At 36.4% G+C, this 27,328-nt stretch overlaps 5 protein-coding genes across 8 annotated transcripts; 1 reads left to right on the top strand and 4 right to left on the bottom strand.

The window, feature by feature from the left end:
- Nucleotides 1-109: 109 nt before the first annotated feature.
- LOC133742082 (glutaredoxin) lies at nucleotides 110-1,475 on the bottom strand. The gene is made up of 4 exons (XM_062169773.1): nucleotides 1,004-1,475; nucleotides 755-843; nucleotides 519-617; nucleotides 110-393 (listed from the first exon to the last, which is right to left on the bottom strand). The coding sequence occupies exons 1-4, from the start codon at nucleotides 1,102-1,104 to the stop codon at nucleotides 308-310; spliced, it is 375 nt and encodes a 124-aa protein (XP_062025757.1). The 5' UTR covers nucleotides 1,105-1,475; the 3' UTR covers nucleotides 110-307.
- A 447-nt stretch (nucleotides 1,476-1,922) lies between these two features.
- Nucleotides 1,923-7,685, bottom strand: LOC133742079 (uncharacterized). Of its 3 annotated transcripts, XM_062169769.1 has the most exons (13): nucleotides 7,246-7,685; nucleotides 6,783-6,918; nucleotides 6,463-6,599; nucleotides 5,874-6,075; nucleotides 5,481-5,719; nucleotides 5,260-5,371; nucleotides 4,970-5,114; nucleotides 4,723-4,865; nucleotides 4,411-4,577; nucleotides 4,023-4,322; nucleotides 3,843-3,904; nucleotides 3,491-3,705; nucleotides 1,923-3,299 (listed from the first exon to the last, which is right to left on the bottom strand). In XM_062169769.1, exons 1-13 carry the CDS (start codon nucleotides 7,453-7,455, stop codon nucleotides 2,116-2,118), a joined length of 3,252 nt encoding a protein of 1,083 aa, XP_062025753.1. In that variant the 5' UTR covers nucleotides 7,456-7,685; the 3' UTR covers nucleotides 1,923-2,115. The 3 variants fall into 3 exon arrangements, with proteins under 3 accessions (XP_062025753.1, XP_062025754.1, XP_062025755.1); XM_062169770.1 differs by lacking the exons at nucleotides 6,783-6,918; nucleotides 7,246-7,685 and having other exon boundaries at nucleotides 6,459-6,596; XM_062169771.1 differs by lacking the exons at nucleotides 6,783-6,918; nucleotides 7,246-7,685 and having other exon boundaries at nucleotides 6,455-6,595.
- A 1,566-nt stretch (nucleotides 7,686-9,251) lies between these two features.
- LOC133745432 (uncharacterized) lies at nucleotides 9,252-11,277 on the bottom strand. 2 transcript variants are annotated; one of them, XM_062173507.1, is made up of 3 exons: nucleotides 11,126-11,277; nucleotides 10,574-10,919; nucleotides 9,252-10,387 (listed from the first exon to the last, which is right to left on the bottom strand). In XM_062173507.1, exons 1-3 carry the CDS (start codon nucleotides 11,210-11,212, stop codon nucleotides 9,651-9,653), a joined length of 1,170 nt encoding a protein of 389 aa, XP_062029491.1. In that variant the 5' UTR covers nucleotides 11,213-11,277; the 3' UTR covers nucleotides 9,252-9,650. The 2 variants fall into 2 exon arrangements, with proteins under 2 accessions (XP_062029491.1, XP_062029492.1); XM_062173508.1 differs by having other exon boundaries at nucleotides 10,574-10,939; nucleotides 11,126-11,174.
- Nucleotides 11,278-15,514: 4,237 nt separating this feature from the next.
- On the top strand, nucleotides 15,515-21,284 carry LOC133706768 (homeobox protein knotted-1-like 6). The gene is made up of 5 exons (XM_062132311.1): nucleotides 15,515-16,063; nucleotides 16,142-16,264; nucleotides 16,369-16,483; nucleotides 20,582-20,835; nucleotides 20,912-21,284. Exons 1-5 carry the CDS (start codon nucleotides 15,743-15,745, stop codon nucleotides 21,071-21,073), a joined length of 975 nt encoding a protein of 324 aa, XP_061988295.1. The 5' UTR covers nucleotides 15,515-15,742; the 3' UTR covers nucleotides 21,074-21,284.
- Nucleotides 21,285-21,738: 454 nt separating this feature from the next.
- LOC133744936 (FBD-associated F-box protein At1g66310-like) lies at nucleotides 21,739-23,625 on the bottom strand. The gene is made up of 3 exons (XM_062172959.1): nucleotides 22,582-23,625; nucleotides 22,120-22,317; nucleotides 21,739-22,023 (listed from the first exon to the last, which is right to left on the bottom strand). The coding sequence occupies exons 1-3, from the start codon at nucleotides 23,623-23,625 to the stop codon at nucleotides 21,739-21,741; spliced, it is 1,527 nt and encodes a 508-aa protein (XP_062028943.1).
- Between the last annotated feature and the right edge of the window lie 3,703 nt (nucleotides 23,626-27,328).

Genomic DNA, 27,328 nt, shown 5'->3' with positions numbered 1-27,328 from the left:
CTATATTCAGAACCTAGACAAATTCAGTTTCCACGGCTATAAATATACATGGCAAATATTTGGATACCACACACAAAACCCTATTAAGAGGCATGATCAACACATGACATATCAAATCTGCAACCTAAACTTGGCAGCAACCCATTACATATATTAACATGAACACACAGTTTGTACAGCCATAGAAGAGCTTCTTCTTTTGCTGTATACTTATCAAACAAAACATTCAGTAGCTAGTCTTTTTATTTAACTATTCCAACCTTAATGCAGGAATACAGGTTGCTTAGTTTCATCTTACTTCGATCATTCACGCAGACACGGGGTTATTAGCAACTGCACCAGCCTCCCGGAGAAGGGGCAGAAGCTGACCTGTCTGGTGCCTTTCTAAGACAGCTGCAATGATCCAACAAGTAGAAGAAGCCAATAAATAAACCGAAATAATTTTATTGATGTACCCTCAGTTGATACCATGAACATTACAGCAAAAATGAAATAAGCAATGAAGCACATGAACTTACAGTCACAGCCGCCGATGCGTTTCCCAGCAATGAACACATTAGGCACAGTACTCTGTCCAGTCCACTCAGCTAGAGCTGCTTGAATTTCACCTCCATCGACTTCAAAAACAAAAATATGAACTCCTCAGCCAAAAATAAGAACTTCAAGAGTTGAAAAATTACTTGAATCACAAGAATTAACTATCTGACCATCATAAGAGATGAAAAGGGTGGAGAGAGAAAGAGAATGAATTTACCTTCCTCATCTAGTTCGACAACCTTATAGCGTGCTCCAACCTGTGTCAACAGTTGCTTGACCCTCCGGCAATAGCCACAGTAAGTTTTACTGCCAAACATGAAAAGTAAATCACATCAATTTCTCCAATAACCAGACACTGCCCATTTATCCACACACTAGAAAGCTAATGACTTTGAATTCGAATCAGTTCATCCAAGGTTAAATTGGTATTAGTTGCCCAATTTCTGAAATGGGTTGAATGAATTACCTGAAGACGACGACAGGGGTGGCGTTGACGGTGGTCTTGATCTTTTCGAGCGCCATTGCAAGCTGTTCCTTGGTGAAAGCGTGGCTGAAAAATGAACCCATTTGGGTGTCTGTTTATATAGATATGAAAGAGAGATGGGAGCGGCAGAGAAGAACCAGGTGTTGAAGAAAGGAGGAGGGTGTTTGGTGGCAAAGAATTGGAGGAGCAGAGATCAGAGCAAAGGAGAGAGCACAGGTGTTGGAATCAGATTGGATTTCTGCTTCCACAACAAGGAACCAGACAATTGGGAGTGGCACCGTATGGACTGGTTTTTTGCTGGAATCTGTTTATATATAAAGTTGAGTTTCCCCTTTTTCTTTTGATATTGAAAATGAGATTACATTGTTGTGTAAAAGTTTGGAATTATTCTACCAATGCGGGATTGATATGAGCGTGCTTGTGGTTGAGCCTAAATTCAAGTTTGATCCAAGCTGCCAGCAGTCTTGAGTTGCGTCGCGAGATCGCGCTATGTATATTTTGATCTCTTATTATCGTCTATTTTTACCACAAATTCTATGAATATTATCAAAAAAGTTTGTAAAGCAATTTTAGGATTTTATTATTTAGAACCGAGTAGAAATAGTTTCATGATTTTCTTATACAATGTAAACAGACTAGGAAAACTGATTCATGCACTTCAATGAGATTTACTAATGGCTAAGCCCCAAAACTTGCTTGAACTTCACAAAAAGTCAGCAGTTCCTTCATGCTGTTCATCAGTCTTTTAAACATAACAGTACAATAAAAACACATGTCCAGATAAGTAGATGAAAACAAACACATTCTTAGTTTGACTTTTTTTTTATATGAAATCGACTGCCTGTACAATAATGTAGATTCAAACAATGCCTGCACATTAGTAAAAGTAAGATTCAGCCAAGATTGGAAATAAACTCTTTAATTAAAATGACAGAGAAACACATACAGAAAGATCAGAGAGAACCAACCAATCATTTGTGAGGGTCATGTGCCTAACAACAACCCTATGATCTCAATCCTAGGCTTCCTAGCAATAAGTAGTATTCTCTGTGGCAGTAGAAATTGTAAACCTAACTATTGGGGTAAAAATTGTTTCACTTGGATGCAAAAATAGCCTCCAAGTCATTGTACAACCTTGATTTTGATTTGGAATCACTAGAAGACTTTTGAGATGAGCTCCCACTCCTTTTGCTGCTCCAAAACCCACTCCATCTAGCTCGAGTATTACTGCTCGAAGGATCATTTGCAACTCCACTACTTCCTTCTTTACTAAAGCTAGACTTTGCCAACTCTCTCAGCTGTTTTAGCCATGGTTTATCAGTTGGAGTGGTCCCCCTACTCCCGGAGCTCCGGTTCCCAGAAGAGCTAGAATCCCTTGTTGCTTCCACCACCTGTTGCCTCGCTTGGAACTTGCTTTCCAAGTTATTGATCAAATTCCGCGGGATGAATAACAAGAGACAGCCAGTTACAGCTAATTTCAAACCAGTTAAGAAGGAGTTCTCGGCAGGGTCCAGAAGCAATGTTTGTCTATACAATGCATACCACTCATTAATCATCTGTGCAATGTATCCAACTAAGAACAGTATTATCATGAAAATACCAACTTTAGTTCTGTCACTGGCTGAAAAATCCTTCTCCAAGAGAACCAAGCAAGTTGCAAATAAACCTACTTCACTGGAAACCGAGATCATCTCAACCAACTGAACCTTTTTCTTGATAAATGGCTTCTTAAGAACGAGGAAGAAAAGTTGAAAAGAGGTTATGCACAATAAGGTAATTGAAGGAGTTTTAGAGTTCCATCTGTCCATGTAGACACCAGCCATGATCCCAACAAAAACCCTTTTCAAACATTCTAATAGTGTGTAGTATATTCTGAGTATTCCAAACACCTTCTGGATAAAAGGTGCTTCTGCGTCTTCTGTTTCATCATCAGAGTCAATAATACGGTCACCTTGCTTGCGAGCATTGCCCACAGAAATCTGAGAGAGCATGTACTTTGGGGGGCCTCTGAGATCTTCAAAGAGAGGGCCAAAAATGATTAGATATACAGAGCTTGGTTTTTTTTTCCAAGTCCACTGACCTCTTTTTCCTGGACCCAGTGTCACTCGGACAATATCTTGAAACCAGAGAAATTTCTCGCCTTCTTGATGTACTTCCTTGTATTGAAGTAACTTTCCAAATGTAATGCCAATTGAGAGGAAAAGGAACAAGACTAGCAGCAGAAAAGACGTGACAGCCAACAACAGACTGCCAACTATAACTCCAGATGAAGCTCCTCCTTAAATAATGAAAGTGAGAATTGTTACTTTCCAATAGTCATGAAAAGAGAGCTAGCAAGACAATATAGACATAAGCTCCCATATGCTTAAGACTTGCTAAGTTGGGACATTAGTTCCAACAGTGCAAGTCTTTATGGGAACTTTACCAAGGCATAACAATTAGCAAAGGTTAAAGATGTTTGGAAAGTACCTCTAACTAGTGCAGCTGAGGCCTCAAAAATACAAGGTAATGCAAGAATTACAAGAAATATCTCAAATCTTGGGAATGTGAGTGCTCCATAACCTCTCTGTCTCTCAGAACTTTTCTTCCTCAGTTTCAGAATGAAAAGGAGTAAAACATGTACTAGGATCAAACTACCACTAATCACCGCTAACCAGAACATGCTTCGATCGAAATTCCTCCACCTACGAAACAAAATCTTTGTTTATAATTCAAATGAATAAAAACTATGTATGTTATTGTCATTTGAATGATTATTGGCCTATTTTGCAGCGCCTATCTATTGATATGTGTGTATAAGTGATGCATCGAGTTAACTTACCTGTTCGAGTTATAAGAACTGGAGAGATATTCGGCTTCAGGTTTAATATTTTCACCCTCCAACTGCAGAATACAACTACCATAAGTATATACATTTTATACAAATATGAAGCAACTAATTCCAGGAAAAAAAAAAAAAAAAAACCAACAACAACAACAAAAAAACACACATATTTATCACCTCAAAAAACATTCTGTATTCCATTGGAGTAAGTGGCAACCCATATACTGAAGTAACCTTATTAGAACTCTCTTCTTCTAGTTGCATGCTTTTGAAAATTTCTGAATCATAGCCTTCAGTCCTGTAGGACTTTGAGCTGGTGGAAGGAATTGAGGCTTGGAAGCTTTTCCCAGCTTCCCATGGGAGATTAAAGTAAGGAATACTCCATTGTAAACCCCTTGCAAATTCATAATAATCAACTGGCAATGTAACTGCCAACCATCTAGAGAGTGCAAAGATTTGAATATGACAAGCAATTCTCTGGACAAGAGTAAACAGGAGTTAGTTAGATGAGATGCCAATCATTAAGTTGACAAAGCATAAAAAGGAAAAAGGTTTACTGCCTTACGAAAAGATTTCTTGCTGGATGAGATGCCAAAGAAGATGCTCTCCTAAATGTCCAAAGGGATTGAAGGCTTGCAGTTGAAATAGAAAGCAGCCCCGCAGTTATGGATGTCAACGCAAAAAGAGCAGTCACAAATGCAAATACCAGAGAAGATATCATGGGCACTGAATCTGCAATTAGCCATATTTCACAGCACTAAATAACTGGAAAAAGAAACGGACAAACATCCACACCTTTAGAAGAAAATCCTTTAAATTCAAACACTGTACAGTTGCAATGCTGATAACAACTAAGAAGAAAAAAAGAAATCCTTACAGTGTGATACTTGAAGAACATTTGACGCTAGATTTTTGTTTCCAGCAACATCCCCAGTTACATTTTCAGGAACATTGACCGAAACAATATCATTAATTGCTTCTATATTGACAGTGTACATACTCCTACTTACTTCACAAAAGCTGTAGAATAGTAAAGATTCTCTTAGGATGTACAAAAAAAAGAGGTATGTATGATATATTCTCAGGCCTCTATATGTAGGAACTTGCAAAGAGGAATTACTTGCCTTTGTAAATGCCCTCCTGAGAGTGCTAAAAAAGAAGAGTTGAAACCAAATACAGGCTTTATGAATTTTATTAATATAGAAATAGTGTCTTCTCTTGTTCTCATGCTTGAGGTTGTACTCAACTTCACTGCAGGCCTTTGAGAATCTAATATATTAGTAGAAAAAGAACCAAGTATCAATAATGTTTACTCACATGTAAAACTTTACCGTATGCCAGAAAGAAAAGAGATAATTTCTTTTGTCAAATAAAGATTTCAACATTTCAATAAGAGGAAAAAGCCAGTTCGTACCGAAAAGGAAAGTTGCTGGTGAAATTGGAGAAACTGGAGTCCCTTGTCTGGTTATTATCAAATTTGAATCGAGGCTCACCGTGATTATAGCAATGCTAGATGTGTTTGAAACCTGTAACAGATCAGGCAACCAGAACATAAGGATTAGAAGAGGTTGGTTTAACAATTGTAGATAGTAGTTCATACGTATTAAGGCACATCAAATCTATGAACCAACTAACCGCAAAGCCAAATCTGCGATTTCCAGAGTTGTTTGTGCTATCCGGTAAAAGTAAGCCCTGACTTATGTTGATAGTGTTTAAAATTTGTGCAGATGTATTCAGGACAGGTTCTGAGAAATATAGATACATCTTTAAGTTATTATGATTATTAGTCGCCTGCACTGTTCGAGTTTCACCATTTAACTGAAGTAGCGTTTCAGGAATATGAATCCTCAGGTTGGAAAAGACAGGTCTTCTATCTGTAGAATGAATCCATAAAGAGAAAACATTGACATCAATCAAGTATGTAATATTCAATTGTGACAAAGTAGACAACTTGTTAAGGAAGAAAAAAAAAAAAAATTATCAGTCTCTTTGTTTAAAGAAAGTCATCCCTTGAACAGAAACACTCACCAATGCGTACATAGAAACGCGAATTTTTGGTTCTTACGAATCTGTTTCCAGCAACATCAGAGCAGAAGTTCTTATCCATTACCAGGATCACTCGTCCATAGTGAACAGAAGATGATAAACCCACATCAAGAGAATATTTGAGGTTTGGCTCCAGAATATTAAGTGAAGATGGTATAACTTCGCCAGCACCATAGACTAGCAGCTGCAAAAGTTCAATAGAGAAATCTATCAAATTTCTTTCTTTTTTTTCTTTTTTTTGCCTCACAACACAATCTACCGGCAGAAGTCCCATACCAAATTTCCACTTGAGCAGAAATAGGAGGTAAAGGTCATAGTGATTTTCCCAATACATTTACATTAACAACTGTGACAGAGTACTTGTGCACTGATGTGAACTATATTAGTCGCAAAAATATGAAATCTTTTATATCTTTGTAATATCAAAGCTATGTCTAAGAATGGAATGTCCGGTAGAGGTTGGCCTACCATAAAAGCATGACTAAAGCTGATCATAATCCTCATAGGCACAGAATAGAACTTGCTGAAAGATTTAGAGTAGCATAATAATTTTCAATTGTCACCTACTCACGTTGCAGGTGTTCACAGATGAGCATCCAAAACCTCCTCCGCCGTTGCAGGATTCACTGAAAGAAATATTTACTGATACACTCGTAGCATTTGTAAAAGATCTTGAGGCAGTAACAGATGCTGTTGGGGGTACTGTATCTGCAGAAAGAGCCAAATAAAAATTTTAATTTTAACATGACTTGCCCATTTTTCCCACACTACATTTACCAAAACAATCACTGCAATAAACTTCTTTTCACAGAAACATGGCAATATGTGGGTTTGGAAATTACACTAATTAAAAAGAAGATAAATACACAAAAAAAAGAAAATGTTCCTAACCAACAGTCCAGTTATAGTAGGCACAACCAACTCCTTGAGTCCCATTGGTGCAGACATCAAATGTATGTTTTCCATCCTGCAATCCTGAGTACAAAACTTTCCCAGTTCCACAATTCGAACCAATGCCATCATCTAGCTGCATCATAGAAGAACCAGAAGCTCTTCAATTTAATTTAGCATGCAATGCATAAAAACAAATGGAGTTCCTGCTACCAAGATAATTCCTAGGTAGATGTCATGGGCTCTCAAAAGAGGAAATCTTTAACAGAAAAAAAATAATAATAATAGTAATAATCTTCTTCTGGTAAAATGGTTCGAAAGCTGATGGTAATTTGTTGCTGGGTAAAATGTTCATTAATTTCCTTGAGAAATGCCTTAATAGATATGCCAGTCACTAAAAACCACAGACGAAATTCAAAGCTGAAGTAAATTTATCTTCAAGAAATTGCAGAGTTTGACATACCTTGCAACTGAAACTGCAATTGGTGCATGTGCTAGCATTCCCACCAACCAAAGCTTCAAATGCAAATGTGGCTGAGTTCAGATGAGAAAATGCATGAGGAGCTTTCAAGAACTTAAAAGAGACCTCTGAACTATCAGACTCTGCCTTTAAGCACAAAACTGAGAAAACCCAAAGAAACAAAACAGCCCATGAAACTCTAAGCAAAGCCATTTCAGATGAAGCCTCAAATTCAGAATGAGAAGTCTAGAGTCTGACATCTACAGGAAAATGAGAGACATTTCTCATTTCTGGGGAATGTCCAAAGAAGAACAGGGCACCATATAAGAGTGGTGAAAGTGTATATGTATATGTTAGAGAGTGGAGAGAGACGTTAGAAAAAATAATGGAGGTGAGAGAAGGACTTGGCAGGATAGGTTAGGCTGTTTAGTGGTTGATGAAGTTTCGGTAAAATCACAAAACACTGTGAACTACAGGAGTTGGCATAGCTCAGTACAAGTGTGGATAAGAGAGAGGGAGAGCTGATAGAGACATGAGAGAGAAGAACCATCTCAGCTATAAATAGATCAAAGTGGGCACAATAATCAAAATCTAAGACATTGAATTTTCAAGTGGGCTCCTAAACCAAGAGTTGGTATGTGTTTGGTAAGTACTCAATATTTTCTTACCAATTATGAGGTGGAACTGTCTATGCTTAAGGCTGATTAAAATGCTGGAAATCTTTGAGGTTATAAATGTAATGTAGAGCGTTCAAAGTCGATGAACAAACTTGAAGGAGGCGTGTCAGAATTCCTTAATACTCAAAAGAGCCAAGAAACTAATTGTGCAGAACATAATATTGTTAATCATTAGGGAGCCAGAAAAACCTGAAAGACAAACCATTTTGGGTAAAAGAATTAAGCTTTACATCAGGGAGTTTAGGACCCTCTCTGTACTCAACTAGCTTTTTCTTGTTTCAAAATTTTGGAGGAAAAGAAAAAGAAACATTTTCACGTGCATGGACAGCCAGAGCTTCAAGGACAGAGACCCATGTTATACTTCTTAGAACTTTATAATTTTATTGTTTCTTATTTTATTTAGCTCCAATCATGAAGCAGATCTTGTCCAACGATCCCACTTGACTAGCCAATATAAGTAAGATCTTACCGAAATCATATACCTCTCTGTCCAACACCATTCTTTTCTCTTAATGATTGATCAACACCTATATTTTGATCAAATGATTGATCAATTCCTATATATTGATCAAGTTTAAACAGTTTCATATTGTTTTTAAAAGGAATCGAAGAAATTGGATTGATTTTCCAATCATGTGATTCTCATAAGATAAACAAAAATAAGTTTCTCTGAGCAAGTAATAATAGAGAATGCATAATTTGAGTAAAATTAGATTATATATACAATCCCCTTCCAAATTTCCAATATAACCAACATGACAATAGCGAAACATCCAAAGTTGTGACTTGTGATAATTTGTGGACCAAGCCAATGTTCATTGATTTAACACCATTTATTTGTTCCCTTGTATGTTTTCTACTGTATTTTTCAAAATGAGGTGTGGAAAATTTGCTTATGGGACCATCGGCTTCATTAACCTGAAAGGAATTCAATGAACACAGGGAGTGATGCTGTCTTCTTGTGGTTTACTTTAGTCCCCACATGAATGGGAAATATAGTGAAGACAAAAAAATAGGGAAAGTGATTGTCAGATTATGAACCACAGTGATCACAACTGCAGTGATGGTTTGGAATGAGATATAAGGGTCATGGAAGCTCAACCTCAAAAACATTATCTCTCCCTCTCAAATCGAACAAGGAATCGATCAAAATAGGACATGACAAGAAAAAGGTGACAAAACAAAAGAATAATCCTTGGAGCTATTTACAGCAAATCTTTCTTCAGTGGGCTCGTTGTATTTATGATTAAAATTGGGTTAAACCAAATGGAAAGATTCAAGTACCATTCTGATGAGTAGCTCTAGTTTATTGAAAGTTGCCCAAATGCTAAACAGCTTTAGGATCATTAGGAATTTTATTGAGAAGTAAGGTCAAATCCAAATCCATGACCCAAGACCAACTTTGTATTTGTTTACAGACCTCAAAGGCAGTAAAACCAGGACCCCTGTTTCATGGGTTACTTGTTTAATACATAGCCAGAACTTGAATTACTTGAAGCAATTAATAGAAAAAAGACAAGCATAGGTACCATGATTAATGCATAAGCCCATGTTCCAATGGGTTGTGTTGCTCTCTGAGCTTTAGTTTAGAAAGTAGTAAGCATGATGATTTGTTTAACCTTGACATAACCATAACTTGAAGTTTCGAGGAGTAATGCATACCTAACCAGGTGCCAAAGCCGAATCCCCAAAAGGGACACCATCGTTCCCAATTTAACTAGGAAGATGTGATCAAAGCACAATGTCCTGGTGCAACTTCAAATCACTTTTGGGCATCCATATCCGGAGAAGGCGGTCATAAAACGAGCACGTTGCGACTAAAGTGCTATTTTCTTTGCCTTCACGGAATGATACCTCTCTATGCCAATCAGCTCCATATGCAAGTGACTCATGCTTAGTGTATGTTTCAATGACTTGAGTTTTATCCCCATTAATCTTGACAATAGAAAAGCCATTGTGCATACAAGCTGCCAAGACTAGACCGCTTACAAACGGATGGTACTTGATTCTCCAGACTCCTCCTCCTAAACAAGTAGACGTTTCATTAACTGGTTTTGATATTGATCTTACATCCCATACCCTTAGGTACTCATCATAGCTACCAGTAAGTACAGTATTGGGGTCGTTGGGGTTTTTGGCTATGCAAGTAACTCCCATTGTATGGACCTTGGAATTCTGAAATGCCAACTTCGACGGACCATCTCGCAAATCCCAGCATTTGAATTTGCAGTCATCTGAGCCGCTGTATACTAACTGGGGCTGGTGGGTATCAAATGAAGTTGTCCAAACCTCAAAATCATGCGCTTTCCACGATTCTTGAGTCTCAAGCTGCGACTCCCCCACTGAAACTATCGAGACAGAACCATCCGAAAGCCCCACGGTGATGGATGTGGCTGAAGGGTTCCAATCCAGGAAAAGGCACATGGAAGAACTGATCTTTTCATCAGCTATCTCTCTCAAAGAAAACCCTGCACCAAAAATTTATAACAACACCTAAATGAGAAGAACGGTGATCACAAAGAAAAGTTTACACCTTTGCTGATACATCATCAGTTTCAAACTTTCACTTGAGCTCAAATATGATCATTGCCACAACTCAACGAGCAAATTGAAGTTTTAGCTCCAAAGTCAACCTAGACACAGTCATGCCTTACCTTTTGCTTCATCTGAAGAGCACCCAAGACTGAGAATTCTCAAGTAACCATCAGCATCAGCTTGCGCAAGAAGAGGATCACCGCATTCTCCAACTGGGTTCCACTTTATATCAAAGATTCCCGCCGTTTCAATGCGCTGACACAAATCCAGGCGAGCCGTGTCAGCATCAACACTGAAAAGCGATATGCTTCCTGCTCGACTCGGCTGATCGCCCTCTTGCAATGTGTAAGTTGAAGCCGCCAGAACATGGCGATACGATTCGTGCGGACAAAACTCCACCGCATCAGCATTGCCCTCTAAGCAGCAATGTGCCAAATCCATTCCCAGATACTCGTGCAACTTCACCTGGGCATTTTGTCAAACACCTTATGGGCACAATTTGGAGGGATTGAAAAGAGCCACAAGTAAAAAAGTGTGGATTTGATTCGAAAGAAGTCTCAACTTTATATGGGTTATAAAGATAATATTATAAGATAAGATAGATGAATATAAGCTTAAAGCTTAAGCTTACATAAGATAAATGGGTCTTAAGAAGGAGAAGATGATATTACCGTTAATCGTTGGCGGCTGTTTCTCAACTGAAAACGGCGGGTGTTACTGTTATGTCTGTGGGCTATAGAGTATTTAATTGAGCCCATTGGCCCATGCCAATCATCCAGCCTCTACACAAGCCCGTTATGCAATCAGCCCAATCTCTTCATGACATATGCACCCCACCCCAGAGTACTTCAAAAGCACAACGAAAACTAAATGCTCAAATCGTATTTCATTTATCTTTACAATCATGATAAATGTGATCTCAAAGTTCACATTTTTTTTTCCCTAAGATCATAGAAAGTGAAAAAATATCTTTTATGCTCTCTCTAGTGCCCAATATCAAGCTAACTCTTTTATTCTCAGCGTGTTGTCATCATTATTCTCTCGTTGTATGCTACAAGAACTATCAACCATCACCGCATATTTCATCATCTTCATGATTATAAATGATGTGAAACATAATTTTCTTTATGTGTTTCATACTTACGTTCCATTTGTGCATTTTGCACTAAACATGACTAGATATATACGCACAATAAGAAAAACATACCTTTATTCAAATTCTACATTCGAAATATTAGGTATGCAAATTAAACTACACTTCTTTAAATATTTTATCAAAAATGATTCTTCGATTCTTGTCTATCACAATACCAAACTACTCTTAATATATAAATTACGCAATAACATTTCACAACTTTTGCACTAAAAGACATTATGGTAAATCGAAACATTAGGTATGCAAATAAAAATATACTTCTTCAAATATTGTATCAAAAATGATTCTTCGATTCTTGTCTATCACAATACCAAACTACTCTTAATATATAAATTACGCAATAACATTTCACAACTTTTGCACTAAAAGACATTATGGTAAATCGAAACATTAGGCATGCAAATAAAAATATACTTCTTCAAATATTGTATCAAAAATGATTCTTCAATTCTTGTCTATCACAATACCAAACTACTCTTAATATATAAATTACGCAATAACATTTCACAACTTTTGCACTAAAAGACATTATGGTAAATCGAAACATTAGGTGTGCAAATAAAAATATACTTCTTCAAATATTGTATCAAAAATGATTCTTCGATTCTTGTCTATCACAATACCAAACTACTCTTAATATATGAATTATGCAATAACAATTCACAACTTTTGCACTAAAAGGCATTATGGTATTTTTGTAAACAATATATCATATATGGTATTTCTAGGGTGGTGCTATTCACACACCCTTTTTCTCTATTCACAAACCCCCTCCATTTTTCTATTACTTTAATTCAATTTATTTTAAAAATTACCCTAACTACCCTTCCTTATAATTATGTTTCTTTTTTTTTTTCTATTTGGCAAGTCAGTCATTCTCAAATCCTAAACCCTTATTTTTCCGCAGACACAGAGGACTTCAAAACTCTTTTCGATTCCCTCTTTTATTTTTCATCAAAAACTTATGTAGCATAGTCATTCTATCTCTCTAATATGATGCTTTGAAGTTTAATCATGGTGGAAAAAGAAACATTAGACCCATCTTTTGAGAAAATTTTACATTTGATTTGCAATGGAGACATGGAAAAAAAAAAAAAAAGTTTAGTGATCATTCGAGCCCCTTTGAATCCATTATTCCTGTTAATTAAGATTCTAACTAAAATTATTTAGTGTATTTGAATCCATTGAGCAACTATAAAACTTTGCAACAGCCTAATAATGATGGCCTTATGATTATAAACATGATTTGTTCTACTATATTATGCTAGTAGAACATAATTTTGTCCCCACACGAAGATTGCAACTCATTGCATTCAATATTATGTAGAGCATCTCCAAATTTTGTGTACATCATCAACTGCAATGTGGAAGCTTGTGGCTGAAGTGGATAAAACGTTGATTCCATATTTTTTTAATTTTTTTATTTTATTTGAGGATTATGCATCTGGATTAAGAGTCATAAATAAACAAGCATTGAGTTTGGTACTTTGCAAAGTATGAGGACAAACTTTACAATTTGGATTCAGTTGGGTGAAGGTGATTACTTGGGAAGCACATACTTTGTCTAATAATACATGTCATTCAACTTAATAAACGTATTATTTTTCCTTCATTTATAGGTAAAAAAAATTGATTTATTGTATAATGATGTTTGATTCATGATTGAAATGTCAAATAGAAAAAAAAAAAAAAAAACAAAAAAAAACAGATTTACAAGGGAGGGTAGTTAGGGTAATTTATAAAAAAGATTGAATTAAAGTAATAGAAAATTAGAAGAGGTGTGTGAATAGAGAAAAAGGGTGTGTGAATAGCACCACCCTATTTCTAATATAATATGAGAAAGATAATGAAATTCACACTTCATAGTTTACGATCTACACTCATTATTTTCTTTGTTTTAGTTGGATTTTTTTTTTCGAAACGGAGTTGGATTTCTTATAAAAAGATAAAATTTAAATTACGATAAAAAATTGTAAAATAGAGTGTAAATAAAACTACACTCATTCGAAACATTAAGTATGCAGATAAAACTACACTTCTTTAAATATTGTATAAAAAATGATTCTTCAATTCTTGTCTATCACAATACCAAACTACTCTTAATATATAAATTATGCAATAACATTTCACAACTTTTTCACTAAAAGACATTATGGCAATCGAAATATATATATTATCAAAAGGGGTGTCCAGACTCCAAGTACTTCAAGAGTACAATGAAAATTAAATGCTGAAATCGTATTTTTCTTTATAATGATGATAAATGAGATCTCAAGTTCAAATCTTTTTTTTCCCGAGGTCATAGAAAGTAAAAAAAAAAAAAAAATTATGCTCTCCCTAGTGCCCAATATCAAGCTAACTCTTTTATTCTCAGTGTGTTGTCATCATTATTCTCTCGTTGTCATTCTACAAGATTAACTATCAACAATCACCGCATATTTCATCATCTTAGAAATGATGTGAAAATTACATTTCCTTTTATGTGTTTCGTACTTGCATTTCATTTGTGTGTTTTGCACTAAACATGGCTAGATATATCGGCGATGATAAGAAAAACATACATTTATTCGAATTCTACATTCGAAATATTATGTATGCAAATAAAACTATACTTCTTCATATATTGTATTGAAAATGATTCTTCTTGTCTATCACAATACCAAACTACTCTTAAAATATGAATTATGCAATAACAATTCACAACTTTTGCACTAAAAGGCATTATGGTATTTTGTAAACAGTAAATCATATATATCATTTCTATCATATATATCATTTCTAGTACAATATGAGAAGAAGAATGAAATTCACACTCCATAATTTGCAATTTACACTAATTCTTTTATTGTTTTCGTTAGATTTCTTATGAAAAGACAAAATTTAAGTTACTAAAAAAAATTCATGAGTGTAAATTGTAAATAAAGAGTGTAAATTTTACTCCTCCATGAAAAACATCATTTTTATTAACAATATATATTTGAAACCCACAATAAGTTCTCTGTAGTATGTATGATACTCTATATGATATGGTGGGAGCGTATCTACATAGCATGAGATTTGCTTTTGGAGACATAAGCTTGTGGGGAATCAGTTTTTATATATTCTAGGGTTTTAATCACGTTTCTCAACCCTAATTCGGCCATTCAATCTACTCTACTTAGTTTAAACTTCTACTTTTTCCACCATTTCACAGCTTAAAATATGTGCAATATATGATTTTGTCTCTTCACCCTTTGGTTCATTCAAAGTTTCATATTCGTTTCCTATGTTAATAACTATTGGTTTGCTAAATTATTCTGCTCAATTAGGTTCGTAACTTCATATGAGGAAAATATGTATTGGAATTATACCAGGAGATTTGATTAATAAAATAATTATCTCTGGGAAAAGATCGAGAATAACATCTGAGATGAGAATCGAGGAATTTCAATGATGCAAGCTACGCCAATATGTACATAGCCCCTTGTCTTTCTCTTTTTTTTTATCAGATGAGAATCGTGGAATTTCAACTCACTTTTGTTCATCATTACCAGCAGAAAGAAAGTGATCCGATTACGATGCGGTGAGGCTGGTTCGCATGGTAATTATACTGACCAGTTCATTCAACTAAGCACCGGTCACTCAGTCACTGACTCATTGTCTCACTGCATCTCTCTCTCTCTCTCCATCTCTCGTCATAGTCATGTTCAGGCATACTTACTGTCAATCTACAGAACTAGCATGGTTACAGACTCATAGTAGCCAGCGTTGCGTATGTTGTGGGGGACTTCCTCTCTCTCTCTCTCTCTCTTTCGAGTTTTGGCAGTGGTTCGTACGCTAACTGTTACGTACCCTTCCCAATAAAGAATAACTCAACACTCAACTCAAATTATTCACTTAATTAATACTAATCCGCCCAACCATTTTCACATTCATAAGAAGTTAAGAACTACCTCTATAGCTCTATGCAACTCGAGTTGACTTTTGACTTGTCTTTCTATCGTGCTATAATTAAGGGGATTAGTTACTCAATTTTCAACTAAACTATAATCAATCTGTGCTCTCACTCTGGCCTCACACTTCCCCACTCTCCATCTATAATTTAACTCAACTCCCTTCCTCACTTTCTCACCTCTCCTCGGAAACAGTAACCATGGAAGAACTCTGCGGTTTCAGTAGTGGTTCTGATCATTATTACTATTCTTCTTCAATCGCTATGCCACAGGAAAACTCGCCACTCGCCGACTACTACAGGAGATTCGAGCCTCTAACGGCGGTTGTACCCGGGAGTAGCTCCGACCCGGTATATTATTACTCGGGTTCTAATTCATCCACCGTGTCCGATTGTGTTTCGGTGGCGGTAGCAGGAAATCAACGAGGAGGAGAAGAGGTGTCGTGTACTACCGTTAATGCTAAGATCGCTTCTCATCCTCTCTACCCTAATCTTGTTCAAGCTTACATCGATTGCCAAAAGGTTGAGTACTAGTACTACGTTGCTCTCTTATGTACATATGGTTTATTAATGCATAAGAACATTGGATTCCGTATACAGGTGGGAGCGCCTCCGCAAATAGCGCATATTTTGGAGGAAATCCGGCGAGAAAGTGATCAGCTCAGTAGGATAACCGTCGGTTCGACTTGCATGGGTGTCGATCCTGAGCTCGATGAGTTCATGGTAATTTCTATCTTACTCTTCAGACGCTCTGTCGTATTATCTGCCTGTGTTTTGCTACTGTGCGCCTTATTTGATTTGATTTCTTGGTCTCTTTTGATGGTCAGGAAACTTACTGTGATATATTGTTGAAGTACAAATCGGATCTGACAAAGCCGTTCAACGAAGCAATCACCTTCTTGAACAGCATGGAGACGCAGCTCAACAATCTCGCCAATACCAGTATTCTTTCAACTCTCTCTTAATTACCTAATTTCAATTTTTTTTTTTTGGCTATTTCAATGACCCAGATCAGGAGATAGCTAGGTAGGCTCACGTTAGGACAAACTCAGTGCACACTAGCAGGAAATAACTGATAGGAAGAACTTGGTTTTGATTCCTAGGCTGAGTTCCCTTTTTACTTGTAAAAGCTTTTGCTCTTACTGAAATAACTCAAAAGTTTGACTGAGATCAGCAAACCCTAAATACCAATCTATTTACTTCAAAGCTTGTAAAAATATCCCATTAATTAATTAATGGACAGTACACTGCAGGAAGGACTGAATGTATAACCCAGATTTTGACATTTCATATTTGGAATGTTGACACCAGGTAACTGAATAATGGTCAAGAAATATGTTTAGGGATTGAGCTTGAGCTTAGTAGGTGTTGTTTTATTTTTGTCTTGGCCAAACTTCTTGCATATCATGATGGCACTACTACACAATATTTTGTTTACATTTAAGTGACTTTGGTAGGGTTAATTTTCCGGGTTTTTTAACTACACTCGCAGGAAAGATTTGGGGAGTGACAAAAATATCATATGCTTGATTATACACCATAAGGTGGCCAAGTTGTCTGTTTGTTTAGATATGTTCAGAACCAGGCATTGTTTATGTATGAAATCTTAATATTTTTGATTTTTTGTCATGTATATATAGATGTACTTTGGGATGTCTGTAACATCCTTCAATGTTTCTTTTTCTAGGTTACAGTGATAATTAGCTAGATATTTGTAGCAAAATGTTTGCCTTGACCCCAAAAAAAAAAAGGAAAAAAAAAAAAAGATATACAGTTATGTTTTCAAATATAGACACTTTTTTTTCTTTTTTCTAGAAGAACTGTAGATACTGTTTGAGGATGTATAGAATCTTATTAGCTTTTCAACTTGTGAGTTCTTAAGAAAAATCAGTGTGAAATTATGGCGGTTGAAATTGTCAGTTGTAGTAGCTCTTGCTCTAGCACAAAAGCTGACTTGCTTATGGGGAAATTAAATACATCTTGGATTATTGGTCTAGGCTTCTACCAAGTGATTGGCCTAGACTGCCTAGTTAGTTTTCATTGTAGGTGCATATCTGTTATGGAAATGCTCCCTAGTGATCTTGAGTATTGTGTACTGACCAGAAGTTAATTAACTATGATATAGCTTAAGTTTTAGTGCATACCATGGGTGGGAATTAGTAACTTTACCTCGGGAAAGGTATTCTACTGGATCAAGTAATTCCATTTTGAATTAAGAGTACTATAAATAATTGTTAGGAATAACTGCTGGCAATTTCAATCATATAGAATTCAATCTAATTAAACTCTTGTTCTTCTAATCATCTTCGTTGGCAATACAAGAAGATTCCTTTTATGGAATCCTGTGACGAACACCAGTTAGATATATTGATAAGGCAGGTTAAGTACACTTGGTTACACTTCCAAAATATTATGTCGAATGAATGACCTTATATTCTTTTAATCACCTGTTGATCTCCTACTTTTGAGGTTATGCATCTAATTGTATACTAAATGAGTCCACGGGGTTTTGTACTTGGTGCATATGGGTTTTGTCGCAGAAATCGTTATTTCAGCATTACTTTATGTGTTCCAAGCCTCAAAATTTATAGATATTGTATGGTAACATGCTGTTTTTTTTTTTGGCAAAACTTCGAAACAAAAAGCTGCTCTCATGGTGTGAATCTAGTTGGGGGGCTTGGAGGTTATGGATTTTGTTGGACCTTAAGGTGTGGAAAGCTGGTTTTTACTATAATTAACTGGTTTAATTTGGGCATGCGAAAAAACCTACAGTTTGAACTTTTGAAAGGATTACCTTTATATGGCACCTGATAACTGATTGAGCTTGAAACTAATATATAAATGTGCTTTGATTGCTTTTGTGTCAATTGCGTGCATGCTCGAGCAGGTCTTTGAATTTTCAATTCCTTATGACAGAAGGATGCGATAGATGTCCGTGTAGTCTTTATATTCATTCTGCTTATCAATGGCTAACTATAGAGGAATTGAAGTTTGTGTTAAAGCACCAGAGCAAGTGATTGTGAGGCTACTTTGCGCTACACTAATATTTTTGCTATGCATGCTTCAAACGTTGGTCATGGTAAAATAGCTGGTCCATAATGGGATGTAGTGAAGTGGTGGGGAGCAGAATTTGTTTGGTGACTTATAGGTAGATATTTAGGGTGCGTGGTTTTAACTCATGAGATACTTATTCATTTTTGGGAGATAAACTACATGTCCTTGTATTTTTCTTTGTGCTGCCAAAATCTGTTTGTTGTATTAGTATGCTCAATCTCTTTCTGGCATCTTGAGTAACTAATCTCTTCAATGTCGGTTTGAACTAAAGCATAATCTATTGTTCTAGGGTCTCTGGCTACTCTAATCTCGTGAATCTCTTGTAATAGGTTTGGTTCAAATGGTACAAAGCTGTCAACCCAAAGATTCACTTGATCCATGATCATCATTTATAGGCTGGGTTTGCACTTATAGTTGATCTATAAAGCTTTAGTTATGGTAATTAGAGTCTGGCTACACTGACCTTGATGTTGGTTAAGTTATAGTGTTGTTTTTAAATTGAGTAGAGTACTAGTGTTCATGGCATCAGGAGATTCACGTGTGCATTTTAAATTTTTGTACTATATTAGTACATATGGTTCTGGTGTATATGCTAGCTTAAGCATTTTGTGCTGTTGTGCATCACTGCAATCTGCATACGGTGCGTAGTTGAACTTTGATTAATTGGTGATTGCCTCTTGACAATAAAAGTCTCATTAAACTTTGTTTTTAGCTGAAAGTGTGTGTTGAAATACAAACAAAGGGTGTTTTACTACTGGTGTTTTGATCAAGAATGAAAAAAAAGAAAAAAGAAAAAAAGAACGGAAACAGAAGTACAGATCTGGGTTGGGTAGGTTGTGTTTTACTACTGTGCATGGGAGATTGATATTTGGTATTTTATGCCTGATGCGTGTGTTTAGCTTAGGACACAATGGGCATGGAAACCACATGGGAAGGGTAGCATGGGGATTATGATTGGATATATAGGATTATGATTGGATAATGAGGTTGACTCATTGACCACATGGACTCCCGCTGTTTCCGCTGTTGAAACTACAGTACTACCGGTACTGGTTCAATCTACGGTGGCTGTGCTTTTGCTCCCCTAGGTGAGTGTGTGAGTGGGTATATATGTTCTATGATTATATGCACATGCACTGATCTGGGCAGAGAGCTAGCTTAGCCCAGTCATCATGTAGTACCTTGAAAACTACACTACACCATAATTGCAGCTCTTCTGCAACCTTTCTGGGAACTTGAAGATAGAAACTCGGTTTCATTGGGCAAGGGATAATAGGTTGCGTGCCTTGCGGCTTTAGCTCACAGACTACTCAGAGTCTCAGACTGTGTGAAAGTCTGAAAGAGCTTCCCACTCATATTTCACTGCTTCTGATTTCTGATCGATAAGATAGGACGAACTTATTATTAAGATTTTATTTTCTATTTGCTGTCAGGGTTTCTGTTTGCTAGGTGTAAGTGCTATAGTGGACCCTACATTGCCATGTAGCTGGGATTGGACAGCTTTATGATACATCACATCCCGGGAAACATGAAATCCTGCTCTCCATGTGTGTAGTAGGTCTTTTTTTTTATGCATGCATGTTCATACATATCATCAAGCTGATCCTACATGTATAAATCCTCTTCTGAGCTCTTTTTGGATAACTATATGGAATGGAGCTCCATGACAATATGGGCCAACTCAAAGTGGCTTTGTGGGGACCTGACTTTTGTTTCGGTCTCACAATTTGTGAAACCATATGATAATTGATTTCAACTACGAGGCGTCTAGGGTTTATGTACTCTGGGTTCGATATGGTCCCTTTTAATATATATCTTTAAATGGTCGAGTTTATGACATTCTTAATTTTGTATTTTGTGATGGTTACATTTGTATTTATTTCAGATGTCTGCTACTTAGGTATGAAGTGAAGAAATCTTTTGTATATCATTTGGCATGCATACTATTCCCTTTAGTTTTAACTGTGAGTGGTGATGTGTTTGCAGCTGATGCTCCAGCAGTTAATTCTTCTGATGACGAAGACTTGAGTGGAGGAGAGATCGATGTACAGGACTCTGATCATCAGCGAAGACATGAAGATCATGAATTGAAGGACAAGCTGTTGCGTAAATACAGTGGTTATATAAGCACTCTGAAGCATGAGTTTTCTAAGAAAAAGAAGAAGGGAAAGCTGCCTAAAGATGCTAAGCAAATCCTTACGGATTGGTGGAACCTTCACTATAAATGGCCATATCCAACGGTACGTGTTACTTATTAACTACGTTTGTTAATTTCTCAAGCATGGCATGATTACTATGATGAATTTGATGGTGCAGGAAGTAGACAAGATGACACTGGCTCAAGTGACGGGTTTGGATCAGAAACAAATAAACAACTGGTTTATAAATCAAAGGAAGCGCCATTGGAAACCATCGGAAAACATGCAGTTTGCTGTTATGGAAAGCCTCTATGGTCCTAGTACTTTTTCCAGAGACTGATTGGATTTATCAGCCTCCAGCCGCGGATCATATATCAGAGTGGAATCTCATCTGGTCCCCTTTTAACTTGATTTGTAAATGAATTCTTGAACACGACATTAATTTAGCTAATGCCGGAAGAGACCCCAACGCCCTTTTGGTTCTCCCCAAGTACTTGCATGTACATTCTTGACCATTTACTATCAAGTGAACGATAAGTTTTGTTATAGCAGTTAGAGAATCTCATCATCAGTTAGAGAGTTCAGACCTTATTCTCGTTCTCTGGTAAACCTTCAGCATAAAACTCAAGGTCTGAACTCTCCTGAGTGCCTTGACACCCAACATTGTAGGCTTGCATAGAATGCACGTTGGACATTCAACCATACATTGATGTACAAGCTGCCATGCACCTAAAGCCTGAAGCCTCAACAGTCTTGTGAATGTAGTTGCCATCTTTCTCCACCAAATCCCATATCCTTTACAAACAAGTAATGTATAAACCCATAAGCTGGATGACCCATAGTAAAGACTATAGATATACAAACCCAATATAAATCCTCAACATGTTACCTTTATTTAGATATTAGGCAATTACATCAAAGCCTCTAGATATGCAACATAAAATAAGTCCTTCCGGAAAAATACTAAAATGACCCTTGGTTTTTCCTTCTTTGTTATCTTTAACTTTAAGCAGCCTCAAAGACAATTGTGGCAGTAGAATTAATCTTGTCTTCGTTTACTGCCCTAATAAGATTTGATGGATAAGGCAACTCCCTCGCTAGCTTCAATTTCTTCCGAGAGTATGACCAGGCACTCAATTGTAAGACCATCTTTCTCAACTTCTTAGCATCCTCCAACAAGAACCTCGCTAACTCCAATTCATTATTTCCATAGGAAATCTCTAATGTCGCCGCCTTAAGTTGGTCAATACAAGCCACGCTTTGGGCTTTCCACTTTTTACCCACAGATACCTGCAAGGGGTAGAAAACTAATTAATTAGTTAGTGTTGTGTGTGTGAGAGACGGGGGGGGGGGGGGGGGGGGGGGGGGGGGTACAGTTTTGCTTACACGAGTCGGTTCCACAGATTTTAATTGCCTAGTATTCGGCTCACACTTCATGTTTAAAGTACTCAAATTTGGCATTTCACTTAGAAGAGAGACCAGTGCTGAGACTTGGTCATTCTCCAAGCCCTTGGTATGGATATAGAGGTGACGGATATTGTAAAATAGTCCTGGCATGGATCCCTCCCCAAATTTGAATAGAGCCTGCAATACGATAAAAGGCAACAATTTAGACAGAAGAAAGACGAGAATCCAAAAATTCCATAAGAGATCAAATACAGTAATGCAACTTAAATTATTCGATCAATATATATCGAGAAAATCTAAATGAGTAATATCCTTTCAACTGTGCATTCTTCTAGACTGATATTATGTATATGGCTTTTACACAGATTAAAATCATAAATATGAATTTTCGCTCACACTAGTGTAAAAATAGTATCTTTCTTCAGGGTAGTGTCATTTTACCTTTATGGTCACTGTGTTTAGATGAAGAACTTTAACCCCAAGTATACAGCTAACCACTTCAAATACTTTGTCAAAACCATCTTCCCCCGGGTTGAGAAATATCATAGCTTCTTCTGAATGTATGAATTTCTCCACAGATAGACCACGAGCAACATTCCCAGTTAAATTCAAATATTTGAGATTTGGAGCCACAATATATAATGAATGGTGGCATGCTGAAGATCTCAGGTCAATATGCTCAATATGTATACGATGAAGATTTTCACCAGAAATGCTAAGAGCATCAATGTCTTCGTATTGTTGACGTCTACCCACAAACACAAAATGAATGGATTCCAAAGATGGGCTCTCAATGCTGATACTTTTCGGCCTAAGAACACAGTCAATAGTTAACTCCTTGATGCATTGGCATGAACTCGATATCCATTTTAAAAAATCCTCCTCAATGATAACACTTCTTAATAGTAAGGATTGGAGATTAGTGCAAATGGTGATTGAGGGCGCTTTAAGAACACAGAACTTCAAGTCCAGCGTTAGGGACCTCAAAGATGGACAACGGAAGGTGCAACATGGCAACTCTAAACTTGTTGTTTTCCCTCTATAGTTCAGAGCTAGCTGAAGATCTAACTCTTCAACATTACACTTCACAGCAGTATAGATCCATGTGATCACTCGACAATGCTCCTCACAGTTACATGCAGTTACTCCTTCAAAAACCCAACTGATACGAAACCTTTCTATCTTGCTACCCTCGCGTTGAATCAATAACCTATCCAAATGATTCAACAATTTTGCTCGCTTCCACCAGCATTTCCCTCCGGGCAGCGCATTTACATCGAAATTTAATCCCGGGACTGAAACATATAACATTCTGCATCGTTTTGACACACTGCTCGCTCGAATGAGATCCAATGCATTGAGATAGGAAAGAATGTGACAGACAACTTCTTCCGGAAGACAACTAAATCTATCAACTAAACTCTCACTGCTAGCACCTTGGCCTTGATTACTTGTAGTTGCCAATACCTTATGCTGGCGTTCCATGACACGGTTTCCTCTCTGTCTGTGTCACATCGCCTTGAAGCCTAAAGGCCTAAACAAATTAACAACTGATTAAAGAACTGCATAAATGTATGATATCACCCTAATCTGTATGCATATGCTTCTAATTATCTGGCTATAACTTTGTTGACTGTCAACAAAACATTTCCAACAATCTCACATTCCAATATGAAAGAGTTCAAAAATTCTGTAAGAAACTAAAAAGAAAAGAAATTCGTGCAATAAAATACAATATAACATCGGGTTTGAGAAATAGCCAATACTAAATAACAAGTGAGCTATCATCAAAGCAACAACATTTTGAACCCATTTGAAACCTTAAGAAATGAATTGAACCCAGATAATTGTAATATACACCCCAAAATTCAACTGAAGGAAACAATTTGAGTAAGAAATCATATATATGTGTGCGCGCGCGTGTGTGTATATATGTATATACACTTATAAGAATCGAAATTATAAAAGGGGGCAAGAGGCTCACTTGAGAGAAATCGAAGAAAATTCGAATAACTGATGATTATTCAGGTGCAGGGCTATGCGGAGCAGTGGAAGAGTTTAAACATCTTTTTTTTTTTTTTGAAAAACCTTACCATGTGAATTTAATATTAGACGCTTAATTACCATATTTTCATGTATGCAATTTATTATGATTACTTTCTATGCATCCAATTATCATATTTCTTACCCAAAAAAAAATTACCATATTTTTATGTAATCAATTTATTAAGATTACTTTCTATTTTTACATATCCAAATTAATTTTTGACTCTAAATTGGAACGATTCATTACCATTAATTACTTTTTGAAATTTACTCAATTTTATTCAAATTAATTTTGTCAGTGTATTTCCATATTTCTTTATATTCAAATTTCAAATGAACATTCTTACATGGAAAACATTTGCATTCGAGCATGTAAACTGTGTTATGATGGTTACTTAAAATAATTGACACTGTGGAAATCACATGTTCAAAATTGTAAGTTGTGACTTTTTTTTTTTAAACTAAATAAATCATTGTAAACAAAGATTCTGACCCAAAAGGTCATAATAGTACAAATACCAAGCATGCTCTAGAAGCATGTAAATACATGTACCGTTGGCAAAGACTACTCATTAGTCATTACATAAACGCCAAGGCCCAAAAGTCTATGGCTAAACATAAACACTCTACTTTCAAAGAAAATCTTGATTATCAACTATCTTATGATAAGCACTTACTTTTGGTAAGCAGAATAATTAATATTTGAGAGTTTCTATTGGGACCTCCAAATCTGCTCACTTGACATCACTCTATTATGAATTATTAAATGACATATATAACCTACTATAAAATGACTATTAAGGACAATATATAATTTTACCAAAAAAATATTATATTTATTTTATGTAGACTTTCCAATTCAATAATATTATATTACTTCCTTATCTATTTTCATTTTCCAATTTCACTACATACTCATTAAAGTATTCATATATATTTAATAAGAATTAAAAATATGATTAAGATCATGTGACATAAAAATGTATGATATATATGTTGAACGCATATTGGTGAGGGAAAACAAAATAAATTCTCTTATGATTTATGACCTAAATCTAAGTCAATCCATTATATTTGCAAAAAATAAAAATAAAATAAAAACTAAAAATATTTAAATAATTAATCATGTGGTACAAAAAATACAGAAAAAAACAAACATTAAAAAACGAATGATTTTTTTTTTTGAGAATAAAAACAAAATGATTTCTTCATTTTTTTTTTTGCACAGCTAAAATAGAAAAAAAAAACATAATAGTTCATGGCATTTTCTTCTTGATTAGACATTAATTTTTAAAACTCAAGTTTGATTAAGAAGTATATTTAGTACATATAGAGGATCATGGAACGAAAAACTTGTAGGGTGTAATACTGTTCGAACAGCTCCAGAAAACTCGGAACACCCAAAAAAAACCTAGGTTTTGAGAATTTGCTCGTCCGGCGGCGCTCGGAATCGGTGAGATTTTGCCTTGCCGCTAATGGGCCGCTGCCGGACAGGACTTGCTATTTGCCCGTGGAGGTCTTGGGAGAGACATTGAAACTTAAGGATCTAGACGGGTGGCGGTGGTGAGGTCCAGACGAAATCTCTGGGTGTGGTTGTGTTGTGCAAGGTTGGCGGGCTTCGGACTGAGCTCTGCAGATCAATGGCGACGGGGTTTCTGATGGGGAGCGGCGGCGTGGCTCTGAGGAGCTGTGCAGCAGTGAAGATCTGGAGGATCCGGGCGGCATCTTCTGACTCTGGAGTGGTGCGTCGTTCTGCTAGGTCGTGTCGGCGAAGTGGGCCATGTCGGTGGTGCGTCGTTTTGTTTGGGTTGTGTCGGTGAGGCTGGGTGGGGCGTGGTCGACGCAGCGCGGATATGGCGGATTGGTGGTGGCACGGGGTTGTACGGGCAAACGCATGCGGCTGATGACCTTTGGGCCTTGGTCCAAATCCTACTGGGCCTTGGGGTTGGGCTTTCTCCTTTTGAGCTTCCCAGTGGGCCTCTAATTTGGACTAGGGCTTTGCCTTTGGCCCAATTCTATGTTAGATAGATTTTTCTTTCTAAGTTATACCCTATTTTTTTAGGGACCTATGCACCTTTTGTTTTGTTTTTGTGCCTATTTATTACGTATGTTCATAGTTCATAGGCTCACTGATTATGTGAGCATTGGTTGTCTAATGGGTGGTGCTAGCATACCACGTCCTAAACTTGTCCTAGAGTTGGCAAGGGAAGGTATGTATCCGTGTCATTCTGGCTTGAGATGAATGAATGATTTGGTTAAAAAAGAAGAAGAAGTATATTTAGTTAAGATTTATAGAGTGATTAAATCATTGAAATGACTAAATTTTTTATTTTAAAGATAATAATTTGTTTGCAAATTATATAAGTGAGGTTATTTGAGGAAGTTTAGTGAGGTTTAGCGAGTAAATTTAGTATTTAAAAATTTGATAAGAGGTGTAAAAAGCATAGAGGTCAAGTGAGTAAATTTAGAGGTTCCAATAGAAAAACTCTTAATATTTCTAAGAAAACTCATTGAAGAGAGTAGATGGAGGATTAGAGGGACCTCGTGAAGGAATTGTGTCATAAAACAATCATTTTGATGTAATGATCATTGTAATTATTATTAATCAAAAGGGCAAGTGTATTGTTCATTGCTTATATTTAATATTTGATTGAACAAGGTCCAAAGAATATGAGTTAAAGAGAAAGTAATCTAAAGAGTTAGATGTGTGAGACCTTTACTCTTTCACACTCTTATCCTAAAAGGTTCATAGTCATAGGATTATCACTTGGACATTGATAATCCGGAAAGACTAGCACATACTATGTATGCTCAATATGGAGGATGATATGTCTCTTGTCATTTGTGTAAAGACACTAATACAAGTATGTGGGTGCTCTTAACTTAAAGAGTACACTGAACGCGATCATTAGAGTTCTTTTATGGAGTCTTACTTACATGTCAAACTTGAACTCTAAATTGCAATAATACAAATTAGTCCTTTGACCTGAGACACCATAGTTGTCTTATGAGTGAATGGATTATCTCTTGATGATGCAATAATATTGTGTCCCTTAATGGATATAATAGATGCATTCATTGGTATAATCAATTCGGCCATGGAGACATGTGAGTGTACAACAAGGAATCTCTATCCTTAAGT

Source organism: Rosa rugosa, chromosome 4, assembly GCF_958449725.1.
Source record: "Rosa rugosa chromosome 4, drRosRugo1.1, whole genome shotgun sequence".
Lineage (NCBI taxonomy): Eukaryota > Viridiplantae > Streptophyta > Magnoliopsida > Rosales > Rosaceae > Rosa > Rosa rugosa.
This window is presented reverse-complemented; position numbering and strand designations above follow the sequence as displayed.